The sequence below is a fragment of the Trachinotus anak genome, unplaced genomic scaffold (genome assembly GCF_046630095.1).
Source record: "Trachinotus anak isolate AG129_WGS33_773 ecotype Australia unplaced genomic scaffold, CSIRO_AGI_Tana_v1 ptg000008l, whole genome shotgun sequence".
NCBI lineage: Eukaryota > Metazoa > Chordata > Actinopteri > Carangiformes > Carangidae > Trachinotus > Trachinotus anak.
In genome coordinates this window covers 7,963,310-7,983,005 of record NW_027273859.1, presented here as the reverse complement: position 1 = coordinate 7,983,005, position 19,696 = coordinate 7,963,310, and the positions used below count along the sequence as shown (strand labels likewise).

Sequence of the window (19,696 nt, the reverse complement as noted above, 5' to 3'; positions counted from 1 at the left end):
ACATTAGCATAAATAAAATGTATGTAAATAATTCACTGATAATAAATATAATATCATAACTATGCAATACTCCTAAGCCCAGGTATGGCTATAAATTTAAAAAATGCGCCTCACAGCCTCGTTGAAGATTAAAATCTCATAATCCCATTTTCCCTGCAAGCGTGTGAAGGCACCTCTTGTCTCGTGTTGTTGTCTGATGCAGCTAGCTAGCCAGCTTAGATCGGCAAACAAGTAGCTGGCTAAAGCTACATCATTGTTGAAATTATAGCAAAGTACTTATAACCAAAGCGCATAAAGAATGAGAAGAGTTACGTTATTTATTAACGGGACATCTAAAAATGGCAAGGTGGGTAACAACTGTTAGACAGGCTGCTCAGTGTGGGAGCTTGGGCCGCAGTATGACTGGCTTTTTCCACTGAGCATACGTGTTTCATTATTATAGGTAACTAACCAGCTGTACATTGTAACGACTGCAGATTATGAAGAGCAGTCATGTGGTTTACTTTACCCTTTAATACATTCTTTCCACATGTAAGATAAACGTAACTATTAGCTCACTGCTAACTGCGACTCATTAATCTTTTAGACAGGAGTGACCCATTTTGCTTCAGACTTCAATCCCTGACAACCCACTGATTTCTATTTCTGTTTTCTTTCTAGGTTGTAGCAGTGTATGGGACCTTGTCCGACCTACTGTCCGTAGCAAGCAATAAGTTAGGAATCAAAGCCTCTAGTTTATACAATGGGAAGGGTGGTCTTATAGATGACATTGCCCTTATAAGGTAAGCTCACACGGTACTAATAAAAATGCTGCTGAAACATAAAGGACCTGTCACCTCATTGAGTCTATTTGTGCCTTTAACAGAGATGACGACGTGCTGTATGTGTCTGAAGGAGATCCATTTATAGGTGAGTGCTGTATTGTCTGCTGCAGGAGTTTCCATCCACTGTCAGTGAAAGTGTGTACATGGCTTCGGGAACACTTTCTTTATTTCACAGATCCTCAAAATGAAGCCAAGGTTAGATCTGATCCACATGGAGCACACACTGATTGGCTGACCCTTAATATTGGTGGGCGTCTCTTCACCACCACCAGGTATCTGCGGTTTTAATGCTGTGTTCACTAGTAATACACATATCACAGAAGACTTGAGATTTTGATACCACAGTGTTTGTTTATGTTAACTTTTATATATAAGTTTCTCCTTTGCTTACTGTGTCTGTTTTGTGTTCAGGAGCACCTTGGTCAGCAAAGAGCCAGAGAGTATGCTTGCTCACATGTTCCGAGAGAAAGGTAAATTATTGCCACAGAGCAGACTAGCCAGTCAGTAACCATTTAATATTTTATTTTTCAAATGTGAGCCACCTTTTGAATGGGTTTTGTCAACCTGTGTTTGCTCCAGATGTGTGGGGGAACAAGCAGGACGAGCATGGGGCTTATCTAATTGACCGCAGCCCTGAATACTTTGAACCTATTCTCAACTACTTGAGACATGGTCAGCTCATCATCAACGAAGGCATTAATATACGAGGTAAGCTTATAACACATCCTAAATGATGAAGTCTATCTCAATAACTTTGAAGAGGATCACTACCTAAAATTCCCACAACAATTTTCTTATAAAGTTAGAAATGAAGCACGGATTAGTAGCATTGTCCTAAATGTCCTCCAGGTGTCCTCGAAGAGGCTCGGTTCTTTGGAATTGAGCAGCTGGCTGAACAGCTGGAAGTAGCAATCAAGGTAAGTGTGGAAGGCAAACATCTACATTAGTGATGTGATCCCTCCCTTGACTGCATCGTGACTGACCACATGGTTACTTTCTAAACAGAATGCACAGCCACCTGAGGACCACTCTCCCATTTCCCGCAAGGAGTTTGTTCGTTTTCTTCTGGCAACACCCACCAAGTCAGAGCTACGCTGTCAGGTACAGCTTAATGACAGTATTTCCACCCCCCACCCCCCCCCATCATGTCACCGTATCAAGTTAACATTTGACACTATTACTCTTAATGTTTTTAGGGACTTAATTTCAGTGGTGCTGATCTGTCCCGACTTGATCTGCGCTACATAAATTTCAAAATGGCTAATCTGAGCCGCTGCAATCTGACACATGCCAACCTGTGCTGTTCCAATCTGGAGCGGGCTGATCTTTCTGGAGCCAACCTGGATGTAAGTCTGAAAACTCTTTTCTTGTCAGCACTAAATGATTCATGTGCACGTACTGTATCAGGTGATGTGAAGTAAGTGCAGAATGCAGTCAAATCTTTTTCCACTCTGGGGAAGCAAGCATTTCCCTCTTCTAAGATGTGTTTTTGTGTTATTTTTAATTGTTGGCCTTCCCTCTGGTGACCAGTGGACTTGACTTTTGGTTTGCAGCCATTTCACACCCGCTGCACATTTGAAAATCTCAGTTGAAAAAAAAATAAATAAATAAGCAGACAGTTTTTTTCCTCAAGGGCCTCAAGAACTCTTGTAGTAGTATGGATGCCAGGCATACATGGCAAAAGTGATGTATTTTAAAGTGCGGCTGTAGCCTCACTCTGGTAATGTAACACCTTTTTTTACAAATTCACATAAGCAGTAAAGCATAACTTCAATTGATGTTTTGGTTTGTGTTTTGAAGGGTGCTAATTTACAAGGGGTGAAGATGCTCTGTTCCAACGCTGAGGGAGCTTCTCTCAAAGGATGCAATTTTGAAGATCCATCTGGACTGAAGGCGAACCTGGAAGGTAGTCTGCCACAATTTTTGATCAAAGAAGACGCTGTCCCACATTTGCAGTCATGATTTAACCAAATGATTTTGTAACCAGGTGCTAATCTGAAAGGGGTTGACATGGAAGGAAGCCAAATGACCGGTATCAACCTGCGCGTGGCCACTCTGAAAAATGCAAAGCTGAAGAACTGCAATCTTCGGGGAGCCACTTTAGCAGGGACTGATCTTGAGGTGAGTTAAGGCCACCAGAAGGGTTACCCTCTAAAAATGCTCATGTTGACTCAGCTGCCAGTCTTATTTACAGCAACTTTTTAGGGCCAAAAAGGATGAGGTGGTGCAGATCTGAATAAATGTTTTCTTAGATAATTTTCAATTTATTACTATATTTTTGTTGCACATCCCAGAGCTTTTGCCAAAATGGCTTTTTCTCGGGTAGTTCAGCAGCAGGATCTGTGAATTTTATGGTAATATGCGGTCAAACCCACCAGTAGATGGCAGCTAATACAGTGGATACAATTCATTATATTTTCTTATTTATCTCTATTAGAATTTAATGATTGTTTATGTCTGAGATTTATTTTTGCAAGTAGATAAAAGTGCTCCCTGGCATTTCAGTTTTATTTTGCCAGACTGTAAGAAGAGCAAGTTTTTGAGTGAACTTTAGCTTGTGTTTTAATGTAGAGGACTAGCTTTTTAAACCTGAAGTATGTGTGATAGCCACCAATTAATATATCAGATTTCATTAATTCTTTTCTGGAGGATAAAATAACATTGAACCATAAATGCTTTGGGTTTACAGAAGCTTTCAGAGTAGCCATAGAACCAGAGCAATGATTAGATGATAAACCAAAAAAGTCATTAGCAACATTCTTAATGATTTATTAAAGTCATTTTTTAACAAAAAAGCTGATTTTCTTTGTGCTATATGGCTGAAACCTGAATATGTATGTGTTTTACACAAAAACAAGCAATCTAAATATGTCAGCATGGACAGTGAGAAATTGCTGTGTACATTTTTGACTATTTTCACATTAACATTTCATAAACTAAGATCATGACCTAGTCAGTAATCAATAATCCTTTGTTGCAGCTCTTTGTCTGGAATTATATCACCAGCAAAATGTGAATACTTTTCAGCCTTCTGTATAAAATAGTACATTAGAATTCTTCTCTAAAATTGCAGCTATTTTATCACGTCCATTTAATCCTCCTGTCTTACCATTTTGTCCCAGCTGCAATTTTTTTAAAATTTCTTTTTTACAGAACTGTGATCTGTCTGGCTGCGATCTACAAGAAGCCAACCTGAGAGGGTCCAATGTAAAAGGAGCCATTTTTGAAGAGATGCTGACCCCTCTGCACATGTCACAGAGCGTCAGATAACTCAGCACACACCTGCAAGTGCAGTGGGGGCCACAGCTGGCTTCTTTAATGCTCCTTTCCTCCAGTCAGCCTCTGCCATACTACCCTACTATCAATCTCTCTTTACCTGTCTGCAGTACAGGTAGTTGTATGCACATCCCTGGCATTCCACCAATATTATGTTAGCTTTAAATATCTTGCACTAGAATTTATCCAGGGTTGATCATGTATGTTTTTATGGTAGGATGTTTTTAAATGTTAAGCTGCATATATCACCAAAACAAAGTCATGTTACTAGTGTATGTAGATGTGTCTGGATGCAATCCAGTGACTATACTGACATGTTACATTAATGGGAGTCAAAATCAGATTATCTGTGCGTGGTAAAGTTCAGAGCACTGAGCTTCACTGAATGCTGCTGTAGCAGAAATTGAAGGGGTCACTTACCAATAACTGTGTCATTATATATTACTTTTTAACTATGTAACTTAATTTTTGCTGGGTTCAACTATTATAAAGGAAGCAATGCAAGCCAAAGCCATACAATAGCACAGTCTAAAAGGCTAAAAGTGATGTTAGTGCACCGTAAAACTATGCGGCAGGCTAGTTATAAACACAGCTTGGGTATGCAATACATAATTTACAGCTGTGAGGTTTCTCCTTTCCTACTTTGAAATATTGTGATGTTAAAAACTTTCCCTGTTTTGTTTTGCTCTGTGAATCTACCTCTTTTTTTTTTAATCCGGTGTGTGAGTGATCCACAGTTGCATGCATTTGACTGTGGCACTGTCTCTTATCATGTTTATGTATGTCATTCATTATTCTTACCATTATGAGGAAATAATCCAACTTGTCGTGCTTTAACAGAAAGCCATTTTTATGTGTTCGTATTGTCAAAGTGGGTTTACCTGGAAACATGATCCATGTATCAATGTATATCACTTAATCATGCTTTGAACCTATTTGCACAAGTATATGTTAACTTGTAACATGTTATACCTTTTCACCAAAAATTTTTGGTGCTTGTAATCTTATGTAAATCAAATCCAGCGCTTCCAAATCTTCCCAAAAAAATCACTATTAGAGTGGACAGGTGTTGTCAGCTGTTTTGTCTAGGGTCTCACTTCAGTTCTTACTGGACAGTGTCCGTTTGCATGTGTGAAGAGCTATACTCGTCTTTAACTGGTGAAGTTTCTCTAGCTGTAGCTCAAAGCTGCTCCGATGCAATACTATTCACTAAGTTCAATAGTAGGTACCCAGCCTGTGAGAATGAATGATGAAGGCAATCATATTGTGTATTTCACCTTGAGTGTGAAAATCAACTGAAGAGTTATGGTTATTTATTTTAATACTTCTCACTGAATGCAATATGCGGCAAAGATTGGTTTGTGTTTGAGAGAGGGAGTGATGTTGGTCTCCCTACCTATGATTATTGCACTCGACCATGGAAATATATATATTTCCATTAAATGACTGTTATAAATAAACTACAATGAAGAAGAAGATGTCTGTATTTATTGTGTCTCAGTTGGAAATGAATGGATGTTTTTGTTTTGTATGTTCAAAATACATCATAAAAGTCCAGAAAATGACAAATAAATAGCTGGAAATGGTTGATAGTTCGCCCCATGTGACTTCTTCTCACACACCAAGTGTAAGCTTTTAAACAGCTCTGCAGGTTGCCAGTAAGTGTAGCTTAATCCCACTTTGTGACCCCCTGTAGTGAAGTGTTAAGAGAAATGGAAGCATCACAGGGTTATATAAAGCTTGGAAAATAGTTTGCAGTGCTCACAAAGGACTGAAGACAAACAAATCAGACGTTGCCTGCTTCCTGCACAGAAGGTACAAAAATCAGTGATGGGCTTAGAACCAAGAGACTCTCGGGTTAAACTAAAGAAGATTATTGGCATGCATATCTGCAAAATAATGTTGTTTTTTTCCTCAGGATGGGTGTGAAAACCTTGGCACTGTGGCTGTTGCTTGCGGGTACACTGGTGTCACAGCACTGCTGTCAGCACTGGTCATATGGACTGAGCCCAGGAGGGAAGAGGGAACTGGACAGTCTTTCAGACACACTGGCCGATGTAAGCATTTATCAGTCTCATGGCTCTTTAAACATTGGATGTTCCTCTTTTATCCTGTACATATTAATTGTGATGTTTTGTCTTCAACAGATAGTTGAGGGGGTCCCACATGTGGACACACCTTGCAGCATAATGGGTTGTGCAGAGGAATCACCTTTTGCCAGAATTTACAGAATGAAAGGACTCCTTGTAAGTTTTCTTCGTTTGTGTTCTGTGTTTGGGTTTTCTCTTTATGCATCTATCAATACTGTCGAGAGTTTTAACCTCATGGTTCTGATAAAGTTTTAACCTCATTCTCACAGATTTGATCTCTTGTTCTCTTTCAGGGCAGTGTCACTGACAGGGAAAATGGACACAGAACATATAAAAAATGTTGATTACTTGATTCTACAATAAATGATTATATTGGCAAAACAAAATTGTTGTGGTTATTGCAAAACAGTAATACAAGCGACAGACACTTTTACTCTACTAAAGGTTTTCTGTATTTTTTTTTTTATGCAACAACAACTTACTTGTATTTCCTCAAATAAAGATTCACCTCAGTGTTTCGATTTTGATTTATGCCCCTGGCAGCTTCAGAGTTTCTGACGGCACACAGCCAAACACAGCAGATTTGAACAAGAAAATATACACAGAGCATTTAAAAGTCCTTTTCATTGTCTTTGATGTAGAATGGAAAACCTGATTTGTTTTTCGTTCAGTTTGACTAGGGATCAATTCTGCAGTGTCTGAAATGTCAAAGACAAACATAATGCAGTGGCTTCAGGTGATGATGTATGCTGACAAAAACTGGAGACCATCTGATGATGGGATCACACAAGTCGCAATGCTCATCAACATGCTGATATTCCAATCATAAGTACTCAATAGTCATTACTACATTATTACATGGGTACTCAGTAGTTATTACAACATTATTATGGGTTGGACCACACCCATCTTTGAACTAGGCCTTCATTTTGATGTCAACTACACACCTGTTAATTGTGGTGATGGTATCTTACCCAGTTGTGACACTATCATGGTGACAAAATATACCCACAGACATATAAACACCTGCCAAAGTACTCTAAACCACCTCTGCTGTAGTTCCTGCTGCAGTGGTTGTCTCCAGGACCATATTTACACACCATAATGACACACACAGAGACTCATACACTGGACACACTGGTAACAACATGAGCTTTGTAAGGGCAAAATGATGACTTGCAGAGGACCCAACATACTTTAATTAAGGATATTATATGATGCCCTTACATACCACATGGTTTTGTTAGTATAACTGCTAGTGATTAGTATTTTAGTGCATTTGAGTTCCTTGGTTCTTTAGTGTGACAGCGTTAGTTTGGTCTGTCAACTTCGAGTAATTTACTCTGCATGGTCTCTTCTGTTAATTTTCTTAAATGTTGTTACTGTATATACACTTTGGAAACTAAGAAATGACAGGTTATTAGTTCTCCTTTAAACCCAGCAGCAGAAAAACCTGTAAAATAACAAAACGGTACAAATACCAGTTTTGTAAAGGTCAAACATCCATTTGTGATGGTTAAGGTTATAGTAATGGGATAGGGAATCTATTATGTCAATGAGTGTCCTCACAACTATAGCAAGATCTCTCTCTCTCTCTCTCTCTCTCTCTCTCTCGCTCTCTCTCTCTCTCTCTGTGAGAGTGTTTGTGTGTGTGTGTGTGTGTGTTGTTCCAAAGTTCCATAATATTATAATGAGCTCCTTTGATCAACTATGATGTCTTCATTCTAGAACTAACTGCTGATACACAGAGCACTCTCTTTACTGCAGTCTGCACTCAGAAGCACTCAGCTTGAGTGGAAATTTACATCCTGCTACTGTCCAGTCACCTGTTTCTTTGTTCAGCTGGCGTGGAGAGCTGACACAGAAGATGCAAGGTAAGAGTTTCTCATTTGACCAAGGAAAACTTCATGACAAAACACATTGTTCAGCTCAACACTTATCTAAACGAACAAACTACTTCCTTCATTTCTTTACATTTTATCTTGCCAAGTGAAAAAATCTTTTCTTTTTCTAGAAACCATGTCAATTTCCAGACATGATTAGGTAATGTTTCAGTAAGTACGAACTTAAACTGAAAAACACACTGAGAAATAAATAAATATTTGGCTTGACAACAAATTCAAATGCAATTCTTATTTGCTGAACAGATAACAGATGTGTTATTTTCTGTATGAACTGTACACAATTTTTAACTGTAATTTACTTAGATTTAACCAGACTTTGTCAACACTGAAAAGAACAGGTTTGAAGTATTCAAGCAAAAACAAAGTGCTTCAATGTTACATGTTAATGCATCAGTAATAATAATCTAATAATGTGTTAATGTGTTAATAGGGACCTTTCTGCTGGCATAGTAAGTACTTTTAATTTTCATACTTTAACTTGCCCCCATTTTGCTGGTAATACAATTCTTTCTAATTGCTAGATGATGTTTACTTGTAAAGTAAAAGTATTTTTTGCATTGCATTGTTGGTATTTGTAATTAAGTGAAGGATCTGTAGACTTCCACCAGTGAAGCGATTGAAACAGATGTCACTAGTACATGACAATACAATGTTTGTTTTATTGAAGAAACACACAAGCTAAAACAACGTAGGCTTAGGGACCATAACAATTTAAAATAAATTCTTGTGCTTTCGTGAAAAACTGAAAGGAGACTAAATGTCAATTTTAACACAGTTTTATATTTCAGTGTGACAGGATTTCTTGTGATAGACTTGAAGCCAGACTCTTTGAAAATTCAGCATCAGTTATATTTGACAGCACATGTAAAAGTATGAAGTGTATTGGGTGTATCTGTGTGATTGATTTTTTTTTTGTTTAACTCTTAATGTACATTTCTGGAGTGCAGTGATTTTGCCGGAAATGCAGGCCACATCCATATGGGTCAACTACACAGATGGATGTCCACACTCTCTGACAGGCCTCAGAAAAGGCAACTGACTGGCTCCAACGGCAAAGTAGGAAATTCTTTTTCTTTTTCCTACCCTTTCTTTTTTCTCCCTACTTTACCTACCGACACTTCCTCTCCTTCGTTGTCCTTAATATAACCTCACTTAGTCTGCATCTCCCTTGCTTGCGCCTTGAATGTTTCTCTCCTTCCTTTACCCATCTATTTTTTTTATCTCCCTAAATCACCCATTCACTTTCACCTCCCTTCCTTGACCATCTATCTGTCCAAACGTGTGTGAAGAATCCATGTGTGCATAATCAGATTTGTAAATATGTGAAACAATATATCCAAATCTTTATTCAGGTTTGCAAGTGTAAATGTGTGCATAGATTTTTAGATGTGTACACATATTTGGAAATGCATAAATGCTGTACATGGTAATGGCTGAAGTTTGTGGCGAACCGTACTATGTGCCATGTATGTGCATTTTGTGAGGTGAAAACCTGACATATTGCAATTGCCTGAACAAATAGACAAAAAAAAAAGTGCACCAAATTTTGTGTTCTGTTGGTTAAGTCATGTCCGTGCAGAGGCTGGTCACTCTCTATATCTTTCTTCTTCTTTTATCTTTCATAGCCCCCCCTTTTATCTACCCTTCCTTTCCTTCTGTCTTCATTCCTTTCCATCTTCCCTCTTCTGTTGTTATAATTTCCTTTACCACCTTCAATCTCTTTATCTTCCTTCCTTTTACTTCTCATCTTTTCTTCACATCCCTCCCATCCTTCCTTTCTCTTCCTATTTTTTTTTTTACATTTTTACCCATTTTGTCCCTCATGGCCGATTCCCATTCATTTTAGTTTTCCTTCCTTTAATTTTTCACTGCTTTTCTCTTTCATCTTCTTCCCCTTCCATCCTCGCTTCCACTCTTTCATCTTTTTTCATGCAGCAGATTCAGTGATTTACCTCACAACTTTTCCATTCCTTCATCTTGCTTCCTCTTACACTCTATCCTCCATCCTATTCTCTCTTTCTTTCCTATTCTTTTTTCTCCAATCCACCATTCGTCTCCTTAATCTTCCATTAAATTTCTTTCTTGTACCTCTTATCTTACCTTTCCTACTACTCTACCTTTTCTCTTGCCCTCCCTCACCCACCCACCATTTCGTCTCCTCTGATTTACTTCCAATTTTTCTCTTTAGATTTTCGCCTTTCCTATTCTTCATATTGTTTACATTATCTTTCCATCTGTGTTATAATTTCTCAGCAATTTTCATTTGGCCTCCATCTCCTTTGTCTTCCTTCCTTTAACTTCCTATCCTCTCTTCACATTCCTCCATTTCCCATCAACTATTCTTTCTTTTCTCTTCCTGTGTTTTTTTTTTTTACATTTTCTTTTTACATTAACTCAGGACTTCTTTTTTATCTTCTTCCTCTACCTTCCATGCTCTTTCATCTTTTTTCGTGGGGCAAATTCAGTGATTTTTTTTTTCTTCACAATCTCTCTGTTCTTTCATCTTGCTTCTTCTATCTCTCTATCCTTTCTGCCTGTCTTTCCTCATCTTCTTTCTTCAACCCACCTCCTTCATTGTCCTTCCTGTATCTTTCCACTCCTGTCTCTCTTTTCTTACCTTTCCTGCCACCACCTCCAACTTTTTCCCTTTATATTTTCTCCTTTGCAATTCTTTTTTATGTTTCCTTTCCATTGTTGTTTTACTTTCTCAACAGTTTCTCTTTCCACCCTCCGTCTCCTTTGTCCTCCGTCCTTTGACTTCTCATCCTTTCTTCACATTCCTCCATTTCCCATCCACCACATTTTCACTCTTTTTGTCCTTCATGGCTCATTCCTTTCCATCTTTTTTCCTTCCTTTAACTTTTGACATCTCTCTTCTTTCTATCTTCTTCTCCTCCCTTCCACGCTCTTTCATTTTTTTTCATGGGGCAGATTCAGTGATTTACCTCACAATCTTTCTGTTCTTTCATCTTGCTTCCTCAGTCTCTCTATCCTTTCTGCCTGTCTTTGCTCTTCTTCTTTCTCCAATCTGCCCTTCCTCTCCTTCGTCTTCCTACTTTGTCCTTCCTGTATCTTTCCACTCTCCCGTCTCTCTCATCTTACCTTTCCTACCACCCTAATTCTACCTGATCCTCTCTCATTGTCCTTCTTGTATCTTTTCTCTCTCCTGTATTTCTTATCTTACCTTTCCTGCTACTCTACCTTTTATCTTTCCTCTCCTTTCCTCTCTCACCTACCTTTCATCTCCTTCCATTTACTTCCAACTTTTTCGCTTCACATTTTCGCTTTTCCAAATCTTCATCTTTTTTACATTTCCTTTCCATTGATGTTATATTTTCTCAACATTTTCTCTTTCCCTCCTACCCTCCCTCTCCTTTATCTTCCATCTTTTGACAGCTCATCCTGTCTTCACATTCCTCCATTTCCCATCCACCATTCCTTCTTTTCTCTTCCTATTTTTTCACATTTTCACCCTTTTTGTCCTTCATGCCAGATTCCTTTCCATGCTTTTTCCTTCCTTTTCATTTTGACTTCTTTTTTTTCCCCTCTTCCTTCCAAGCTTCCTCTCTTTCAACTATTTTCATGGGGCAGATTCAGTGATTTACCTCACAACCCTTCCTTTCCTTCATCTTACTTCCTCTATCCGTCCAACCTTTCTCTCTGTCTTTCCTCTTCTTCCTTCTTTAATCCACTCTTCATCTCCTCAATCTTCCTTTATTCTCCTTCTTGTATCTTACCACTCTCCTGTATATCTTTTCTTACCTCTCCCACTTCTCTACCTTTTCTCGTTCCTCTACCTCCCTCTCCCTCCCTCTCCCTCCTACCTTTCATCTCCTGACATTTACTTCCAACTTTTTCCCTTTGTATTGTCGCCTTTCCAGTTCTTCATTTTCTTTTCTCTTCTTTTATCTTCTTCCTCTTTCCTCCACACTTCCTCTCTTTCATCTTTATTCCTTCATCTTGCTTCCTCTTTCTCTCCATAATTTCTCCGTCTTTCCTCTTCTTCCTGCTCCAATCCACCTTTCCTCTCCTTGATCTTCCTTCATTGTCCTTCCTGTATCTTTCTACTCTCCTGTCTCTGTCATCTTACCTTTCCTCCTAATCTACCTTTTCTCTTTCCCTCCCTCTCCCACCTACCGTTCATCTCCTTCCATTTACTTCCAACATTTTCCCTTCACACTTTCACCTTTTCTTCATCTTTTTTATGTTACTTTTCCATTGATGTTACACTTTCTCAAAAATGTCTTTTTCCACCCTCCCTCTCTTTTGTCTTCCTTCCTTTGACTTCTCAGCCTTCCTTCACATTCCTCCATTTCCCATCCACCATTCCTTCTTTTCTCTTCCTGTTTTCTAACATTTTCACCCCTTTTGTCCTTCATGGCTGATTCCCCCCATCTATGTTTTCTTTCCTTTAAATTTGACTTTTTTGCTCTTTTTTCTATCTTCTTCCTCTTCCTTCCTTCCAAACTTCCTCTCTCTCTCATCTTTTTTCATGTGGCAGATTCAGTGATTCATCTCGTTTATGTTACCTTTACATTGTTGTTATACTTTCCTCTTCTTCCTTCTCTAATCCACCCTTCATTTCCTTGATCTTCCTTATTTGTCCTTCCTGTATCTTTCCACTCTCCTGTATCTCTTATCTTACCTCTCCTACTCTACCTTTTCTCTCTTCCCCTATCTTTCATCACTTTCCATTTACTTCCAATTTTTTCCCTTTGTATTTTCGCCTTTCAAATTCTTCATCCTCTTTTCTCTTCTTTTATCAGCTTCCTCTTCCTACAGATTCAGTCATTTACCTCACAACCTTTCCTTCCTCTAACTCTCCATCCTTTTTCTCTGTCTTTCCTCTTCTTCCTTCTCTAATCCACACATCTCCTTGATCTTTCTTCATTGTCCTCCCTGTATCTTTCCACTCTTACGTCTCTCTTTTCTTACTTTTCCTACTACACTACCTTTTCTCTTACTTCCTCTTACTCTCCATCATTTCTCCATCTTTCCTCTTCTTCCTGCTCCAATCCACCCTTCCTCTCCTTGATCTTCCTTATTTGTCCTTCCTGTATCTTTCTACTGTCCTGTTTCTGACATCTTACCTTTCCTCCTAATCCACCTTTTCTCTTTCCCTCCCTCTTCCACCTACCTTTCATCTCCATTTACTTCCAACTTTTTCCCTTTAAATTTTCACCTTTTCTATTCTTCATCTTTTTTATATTGCCTTTCGATTGTTGTTATACTTTCTCAACAGTTTCTCTTTCCACCCTCCGTTTCCTTTGTCTTCCTTCCTTTGACTTCTCATCCTTTCTTCACATTCCTCCATTTCCCATCCACCACATTTTCACTCTTTTTGTCCTTCATGGCTCATTCCTTTCCATCTTTTTTCCTTCCTTTAACTTTTGACATCTCTCTTCTTTCTATCTTCTTCTCCTCCCTTCCACGCTCTTTCATTTTTTTTCATGGGGCAGATTCAGTGATTTACCTCACAATCTTTCTGTTCTTTCATCTTGCTTCCTCAGTCTCTCCATCCTTTCTGCCTGTCTTTGCTCTTCTTCTTTCTCCAATCTGCCCTTCCTCTCCTTCGTCTTCCTACTTTGTTCTTCCCTCCACACTTCCTCTCTTTCATATTTTTTCATGCAACAGATGCAGTGATTTACCTCACAAGTTTTCCTTTCCTTCATCTTGCTTCCTCTTACTCTCCATAATTTCTCTGTCTTTCCTCTTCCTCCTGCTCCAATCCACCCTTCATTTCCTTGATCTTCCTTATTTGTCCTTCCTGTATCTTTCCACTCTCCTGTATCTCTTATCTTACCTCTCCTACTCTACCTTTTCTCTCTTCCCCTATCTTTCATCACTTTCCATTTACTTCCAATTTTTTCCCTTTGTATTTTCGCCTTTCAAATTCTTCATCCTCTTTTCTCTTCTTTTATCAGCTTCCTCTTCCTACAGATTCAGTCATTTACCTCACAACCTTTCCTTCCTTTCATCTTGCTTCCTCTAACTCTCCATCCTTTTTCTCTGTCTTTCCTCTTCTTCTTTCTCTAATCCACACATCTCCTTGATCTTTCTTCATTGTCCTCCCTGTATCTTTCCACTCTCTCACCTCTCTTTTCTTACTTTTCCTACTACACTACCTTTTCTCTTACTTCCTCTTACTCTCCATAATTTCTCCATCTTTCCTCTTCTTCCTGCTCCAATCCACCCTTCCTCTCCTTGATATTCCTTATTTGTCCTTCTTGTATCTTTCCACTCTCCTGTACATCTTTTCTTACCTCGCCTACTACTCGACCTTTTCTCTTTCCTCTCCCTCCATTTCAATCCTACCTTTCATCTCCCACCATTTACATCCCAACAACTTTTTCCCTTGGTATTTTCACCTTTCCAATTCTTCATCTTCTTTTTTATTCTTTTATCTTCTTCCCCCTTTTTCCTCTACGCTTCCTCTCTTTCATCTTTTTTCATGCAACAGATACAGTGATTTACCTCACAAGTTTTCCTTTCCTTCAACTTCATTCCTCTTTGTCTCCATAATTTCTCTGTCTTTCCTCTTCTTCCTGCTCAGATCCACCCTTCCTCTCCTTTATCTTCCTTTCATTGCCCTCCCTGTGTCTTTCCATTCTCCTGTCTCTCTTTTCCTACCTTTCCGACTATGCTACCTTTTCACAATCCTGTTCCTTCATTGTCCTTCCTGTATCTTTGCACTCTCCTCTCTCTGTCATCTTACCTTTCCTCCTAATCCATCTTTTCTCTTTCCCTCCCTCTCCCACCTACCTTTCATCTCCTTCCATTTACTTCCAACATTTTCCCTTAACATTTTCGCCTTTCCAATTCTTCATCTTGTTTACGTCGCCTTTTCATTGGTGTTATACTTTCTCAACAATTTCTTGTTCTACCCTCCCTCTCCTTTGTCTTCCTTCCTTTGACTTGTGTCTTCTTTTCTCTTACTGTTTTTTTACATTTTGACTTTTTTTGTCCTTCAAAGCTCATTCCTTTCCATCTTTTTTCCTTCCTTTAAGTTTTGACATCCTTCTTTTTTATCATCTTCCTCCTCCTTCCACACTCTTTCTTTTTTTTTTCATGGGGCAGATTCAGTGATTTACATCACAATCTTTCCTTTCTTTCATCTTGCTTCCTCTATCTCTCATCCTTTCTCCCTGTCTGTCCTCTTCTTCTTTCTCCTTGATCTCCCTTCATTGTCGTTCCTGTATCTTTCCACTCTTCTGTCTCTCATCATCTCTCATCTTGCCTTTCCTACCATCTTTCCTCTCCTTGATCTTCCTTCATTGTCCTAATCTTTCCACTCTCCTGTATTTCTGATCTTACTTTTCCTACTATTCTACCTATTGTCTTTCTTCTCCCTCCCTCTCCCACCTGCCTTTCATCTCCTTCCATTTACTTCCAACATTTTCCCTTCACATTTTCACCTTTCCAATTCTTCATCTTATTTATGTTACTTTTCCATTGATGTTATACTTTCTCAAAAATTTCTTTTTCCACTCTCCCTCTCCTTTTCAACCGTCCTTTGACTTCTCAGCCTTCCTTTACATTCCTCCATTTCCCATCCACCATTCCTTCTTTTCTCTTCCTGTGTTTTTTTACATTTACCTCACAACCTTTCCTTTCCTTCATCTTGCTTCCTCTATCTCTCCATCCTTTCTCCCTGTTTTTCCTCTTCTTCCTTCTTTAATCCAACTTTCCACTCGTTGATCTTCCTTCAATGTCCTTCCTGTATATCTTATCTTACCTCTCCTACTAAATTTTTCCCTTTGCATTTTCCCCGTTCCAATTCATCATTTTCTTTTCTCTTCTTTTATCTTCTTTCTCTTCCCTCCAGGCTTCCTCTCTTTCATATTTTTTCATGCAACAGATGCAGTGATTTACCTCACAAGTTTTCCTTTCCTTCATCTTGCTTCCTCTTACTCTCCATAATTTCTCTGTCTTTCCTCTTCCTCCTGCTCCAATCCACCCTTCATTTCCTTGATCTTCCTTATTTGTCCTTCCTGTATCTTTCCACTCTCCTGTATCTCTCATCTTACCTCTCCTACTCTACCTTTTCTCTCTTCCCCTATCTTTCATCACTTTCCATTTACTTCCAATTTTTTCCCTTTGTATTTTCGCCTTTCAAATTCTTCATCCTCTTTTCTCTTCTTTTATCAGCTTCCTCTTCCTACAGATTCAGTCATTTACCTCACAACCTTTCCTTCCTTTCATCTTGCTTCCTCTAACTCTCCATCCTTTTTCTCTGTCTTTCCTCTTCTTCCTGCTCCAATCCACCCTTCCCCTCCTTGATCTTCTTTCATTGTCTTTCCTGTATCTTTCCATTCTCCTGTCTCTCTTTTCCTACCTTTCCTTTTAATCCATCTTTTCTCTTTCCCTCTCTCTCCCACCTACCTTTCATCTCCATTTACTTCCAACTTTTTCCCTGTAAATTTTCACCTTTCCTATTCTTCATGTTTTTCATTTTTATCTTCGCATTGTTGTTCTATTTTCTCAACACTTTCTCTTTCCACCCTCCATCTCCTTTGTCTTCCTTCCTTTAATTTCCTATCCTGTCTTCACATTCCTCCATTTCCCATCAACTATTCTTTCTTTTCTCTTCCTGTGTTTTTTTTTTTTACATTTTCTTTTTACATTAACTCAGGACTTCTTTTTTATCATCTTCCTCTACCTTCCACGCTCTTTCATCTTTTTTCATGGGGCAGATTTAGTGATTTACCTCACAATCTTTCTGTTTTTTCATCTTGCTTCTTCTATCTCTCTATCCTTCCTGCCTGTCTTTCCTCATCTTCTTTCTCCAACCCACCCTTCCTCTCCTTTATCTTCCTTCATTGTCCTTCCTGTATCTTTACACTCTCCGGTCTCTCTTTTCTTACTTTTCCTACCACCACCTCCAACTTTTTCCCTGTAAATTTTCGCCTTTCCTATTCTTCATTTTTTTCATTTTATCTTTCCTTTGACTTCTCATCCTTTCTTCACATTTCTCTATTTCCCATACACCATTCTTTCTTTTCTCTTCCTGCTTTTTTTGCATTTTCACCCTTTTTGTCCTTCATGGCAGATTGCTTTCCATCTTTTTTGCTTCCTTTAAGTTTTAACTTTTTTTCTATCTTCTTCTTCTTTCATCTACGCTCTTCCATTTTTTTCTCGGGGCAGATTCAGTGATTTACCACAAAATCTTTCCTTTCCTTATGTTGCTTCCTCTATCTCTCATCCTTTCTGCCTGTCTTTCCTCTTCTTCCCTCTCTAATCCACCCATCTCCTTGATCTTCCTGTATTGTCCTTCTTGTATCTTTCCACTCTCCTGTACAGCTTTTCTTACCTCTCCTACTACTCTACCTTTTCTCTTTCCTCTCCCTCCATCTCAATCCTACCTTTCATCTCCCACCATTTACTTCCAACCTTTTCCCTTGGTATTTTCACCTTTCCAATTCTTCATCTTCTCTTTTCTTCTTTTATCTTCTTCCCCCTTTTTCCTCCACGCTTCCTGTCTTTCATCTTTTCCATGCAACAGATGCAGTGATTTACCTCACAAGGTTTTCTTTCCTTCAACTTCCTTCCTCTTTCTCTCCATAATTACTCCGTCTTTCCTCTTCTTCCTGCTCCAATCCACCCTTCCTCTCCTTGATCTTCTTTCATTGTCTTTCCTGTATCTTTCCATTCTCCTGTCTCTCTTTTCCTACCTTTCCTACTATGCTATCTTTTCACTATCCTGTTCCTTCATTGTCCTTCCTGTATCTTTCTACTCTCTTGTCTCTGTCATCTTACCTTTCCTCTTAATCCATCTTTTCTCTTTCCCTCCCTCTCCCACCTACCTTTCATGTCCATTTACTTCCAACATTTTCCCTTTATATTTTCACCTTTTCAATTCTTTTTTATGTTTCCTTTCCATTGTTGTTATACTTTCTCAACAGTTTCTCTTTCCACCCTCCGTCTCCTTTGTCCTCCGTCCTTTGACTTCTCATCCTTTCTTCACATTCCTCCATTTCCCATCCACCACATTTTCACTCTTTTTGTCCTTCATGGCTCATTCCTTTCCATCTTTTTTCCTTCCTTTAACTTTTGACATCTTTCTTCTTTCTATCTTCTTCTCTTCCTTCCACGTTCTTTCATCTTTTTTCATGGGGCAGATTCAGTGATTTACCTCAAAATCTTTCCTTTCCTTATCTTGCTTCCTATATCTCTCATCCTTTCTGCCTGTCTTTGCTCTTCTTCTTTCTCCAATCTGCCCTTCCTCTCCTTGGTCTTCCTACTTTGTCCTTCCTGTATCTTTCCACTCTCCCGTCTCTCTCATCTTACCTTTCCTACCACCCTAATTCTACTTGATCCTCCTTCATTGTCCTTCTTGTATCTTTTCTCTCTCCTGTATTTCTTATCTTACCTTTCCTGCTACTCTACCTTTTATCTTTCCTCTCCTTTCCTCTCCCACCTACCTTTCATCTCCTTCCATTTACTTCCAACTTTTTCCCTTCACATTTTCGCTTTTCCAAATCTTCATCTTTTTTACGTTTCCTTTCCATTCATGTCATATTTTCTCAACACTTTCTCTTTCCCTCCGACCCTCCCTCTCCTTTGTCTTCCATCTTTTGACAGCTCATCCTGTCTTCACATTCCTCCATTTCCCATCCATCATTCCCTCTTTTCTCTTCCTGTTTTTTCTTTACATTTTCACCCTTTTTGTCCATCATGACTGGTTCCTATCCATCTTTGTTTTCTTTCCTTTAAATTTGACTCCTTTGCTCTTTTTTTTCATCTTCTTCCTCTTCCTTCCAAACTTCCTCTCTTTCATCTTTTTTCATGGGGCAGATTCAGTGATTTACCTCACCACCTTTCCTTCCCTTCATCTTGCTTCCTCTTTCTCACCATCCTTTCTCTCTTATCTTACCTCTCCTACTACTCTACCTTTTCTCCTTCCTCTCCTCCCTCTCCCTCCTACCTTTCATCTCCTGCCATTTACTTCCAACCTTTTCCCTTTGTATTGTCGCCTTTCCAATTCTTCATATTCTTTTCTCTTCTTTTTACTTCTTCCTCTTTGTTCCATGCTTCCTCTCTTTAATTTTGTTTCACGCAACAGATGCAGTGATTTACCTCACTAGTTTTCCTTTCCTTCTTCTTACTCTCCATAATTTTTCTGTCTTTCCTCTTCTTCCTGCTCCAATCCACCTTTCCTCTCCTTGATCTACCTTCATTATCTTTCCTGTATCTTTCCACTCTTCTGTCTCTCTCATCTTATCCTTCCTCCTAATCTACCTTTTCACTTTCCCTCCCTCTCCCACCCACCTTTCATCTCCTTCCATTTACTTTCAGCATTTCCTCTTCACAATTTTGAGTTTTCTATTCTTCATCTTTTTTATGTTACCTTTACATTGTTGTTATACTTTCTCGACAATTTCTCTTTCCACTCTCCATCTCCTTTGTCTTCCTTTCTTTGACTTCTCATCCTTTCTTTCCATTCCTCCATTTCCCATACACTGTTCCTTCTTTTCTCTTTTAATTTCTTTTTTACATTTTGACCTTTTCTGTCCTGGCTCATTCCTTTCCATCTTTTTTCCTTCCTTTAACTTTTGACATCTCTCTTCTTTCTATCTTCTTCCTCTTCCTTCCATGCTCTCTC

At 38.8% G+C, this 19,696-nt stretch overlaps 2 protein-coding genes and 1 pseudogene across 2 annotated transcripts; 2 read left to right on the top strand and 1 right to left on the bottom strand.

Moving 5' to 3' along the window:
• The first annotated feature begins 154 nt into the window (after positions 1-154).
• Positions 155-5,578, top strand: kctd9a (potassium channel tetramerization domain containing 9a). Its single transcript, XM_071482266.1, has 12 exons — positions 155-346; positions 661-782; positions 866-909; positions 1,000-1,096; positions 1,236-1,294; positions 1,404-1,532; positions 1,674-1,741; positions 1,830-1,925; positions 2,021-2,170; positions 2,625-2,730; positions 2,812-2,945; positions 3,978-5,578. The coding sequence occupies exons 1-12, from the start codon at positions 299-301 to the stop codon at positions 4,092-4,094; spliced, it is 1,170 nt and encodes a 389-aa protein (XP_071338367.1). The 5' UTR covers positions 155-298; the 3' UTR covers positions 4,095-5,578.
• Positions 5,579-5,707: 129 nt separating this feature from the next.
• LOC139623773 (progonadoliberin-1-like) lies at positions 5,708-7,250 on the top strand. Its single transcript, XM_071482272.1, has 2 exons — positions 5,708-6,346; positions 6,484-7,250. The coding sequence occupies exons 1-2, from the start codon at positions 6,020-6,022 to the stop codon at positions 6,532-6,534; spliced, it is 378 nt and encodes a 125-aa protein (XP_071338373.1). The 5' UTR covers positions 5,708-6,019; the 3' UTR covers positions 6,535-7,250.
• A 4,388-nt stretch (positions 7,251-11,638) lies between these two features.
• LOC139624760 (uncharacterized) lies at positions 11,639-19,311 on the bottom strand (annotated as a pseudogene).
• Between the last annotated feature and the right edge of the window lie 385 nt (positions 19,312-19,696).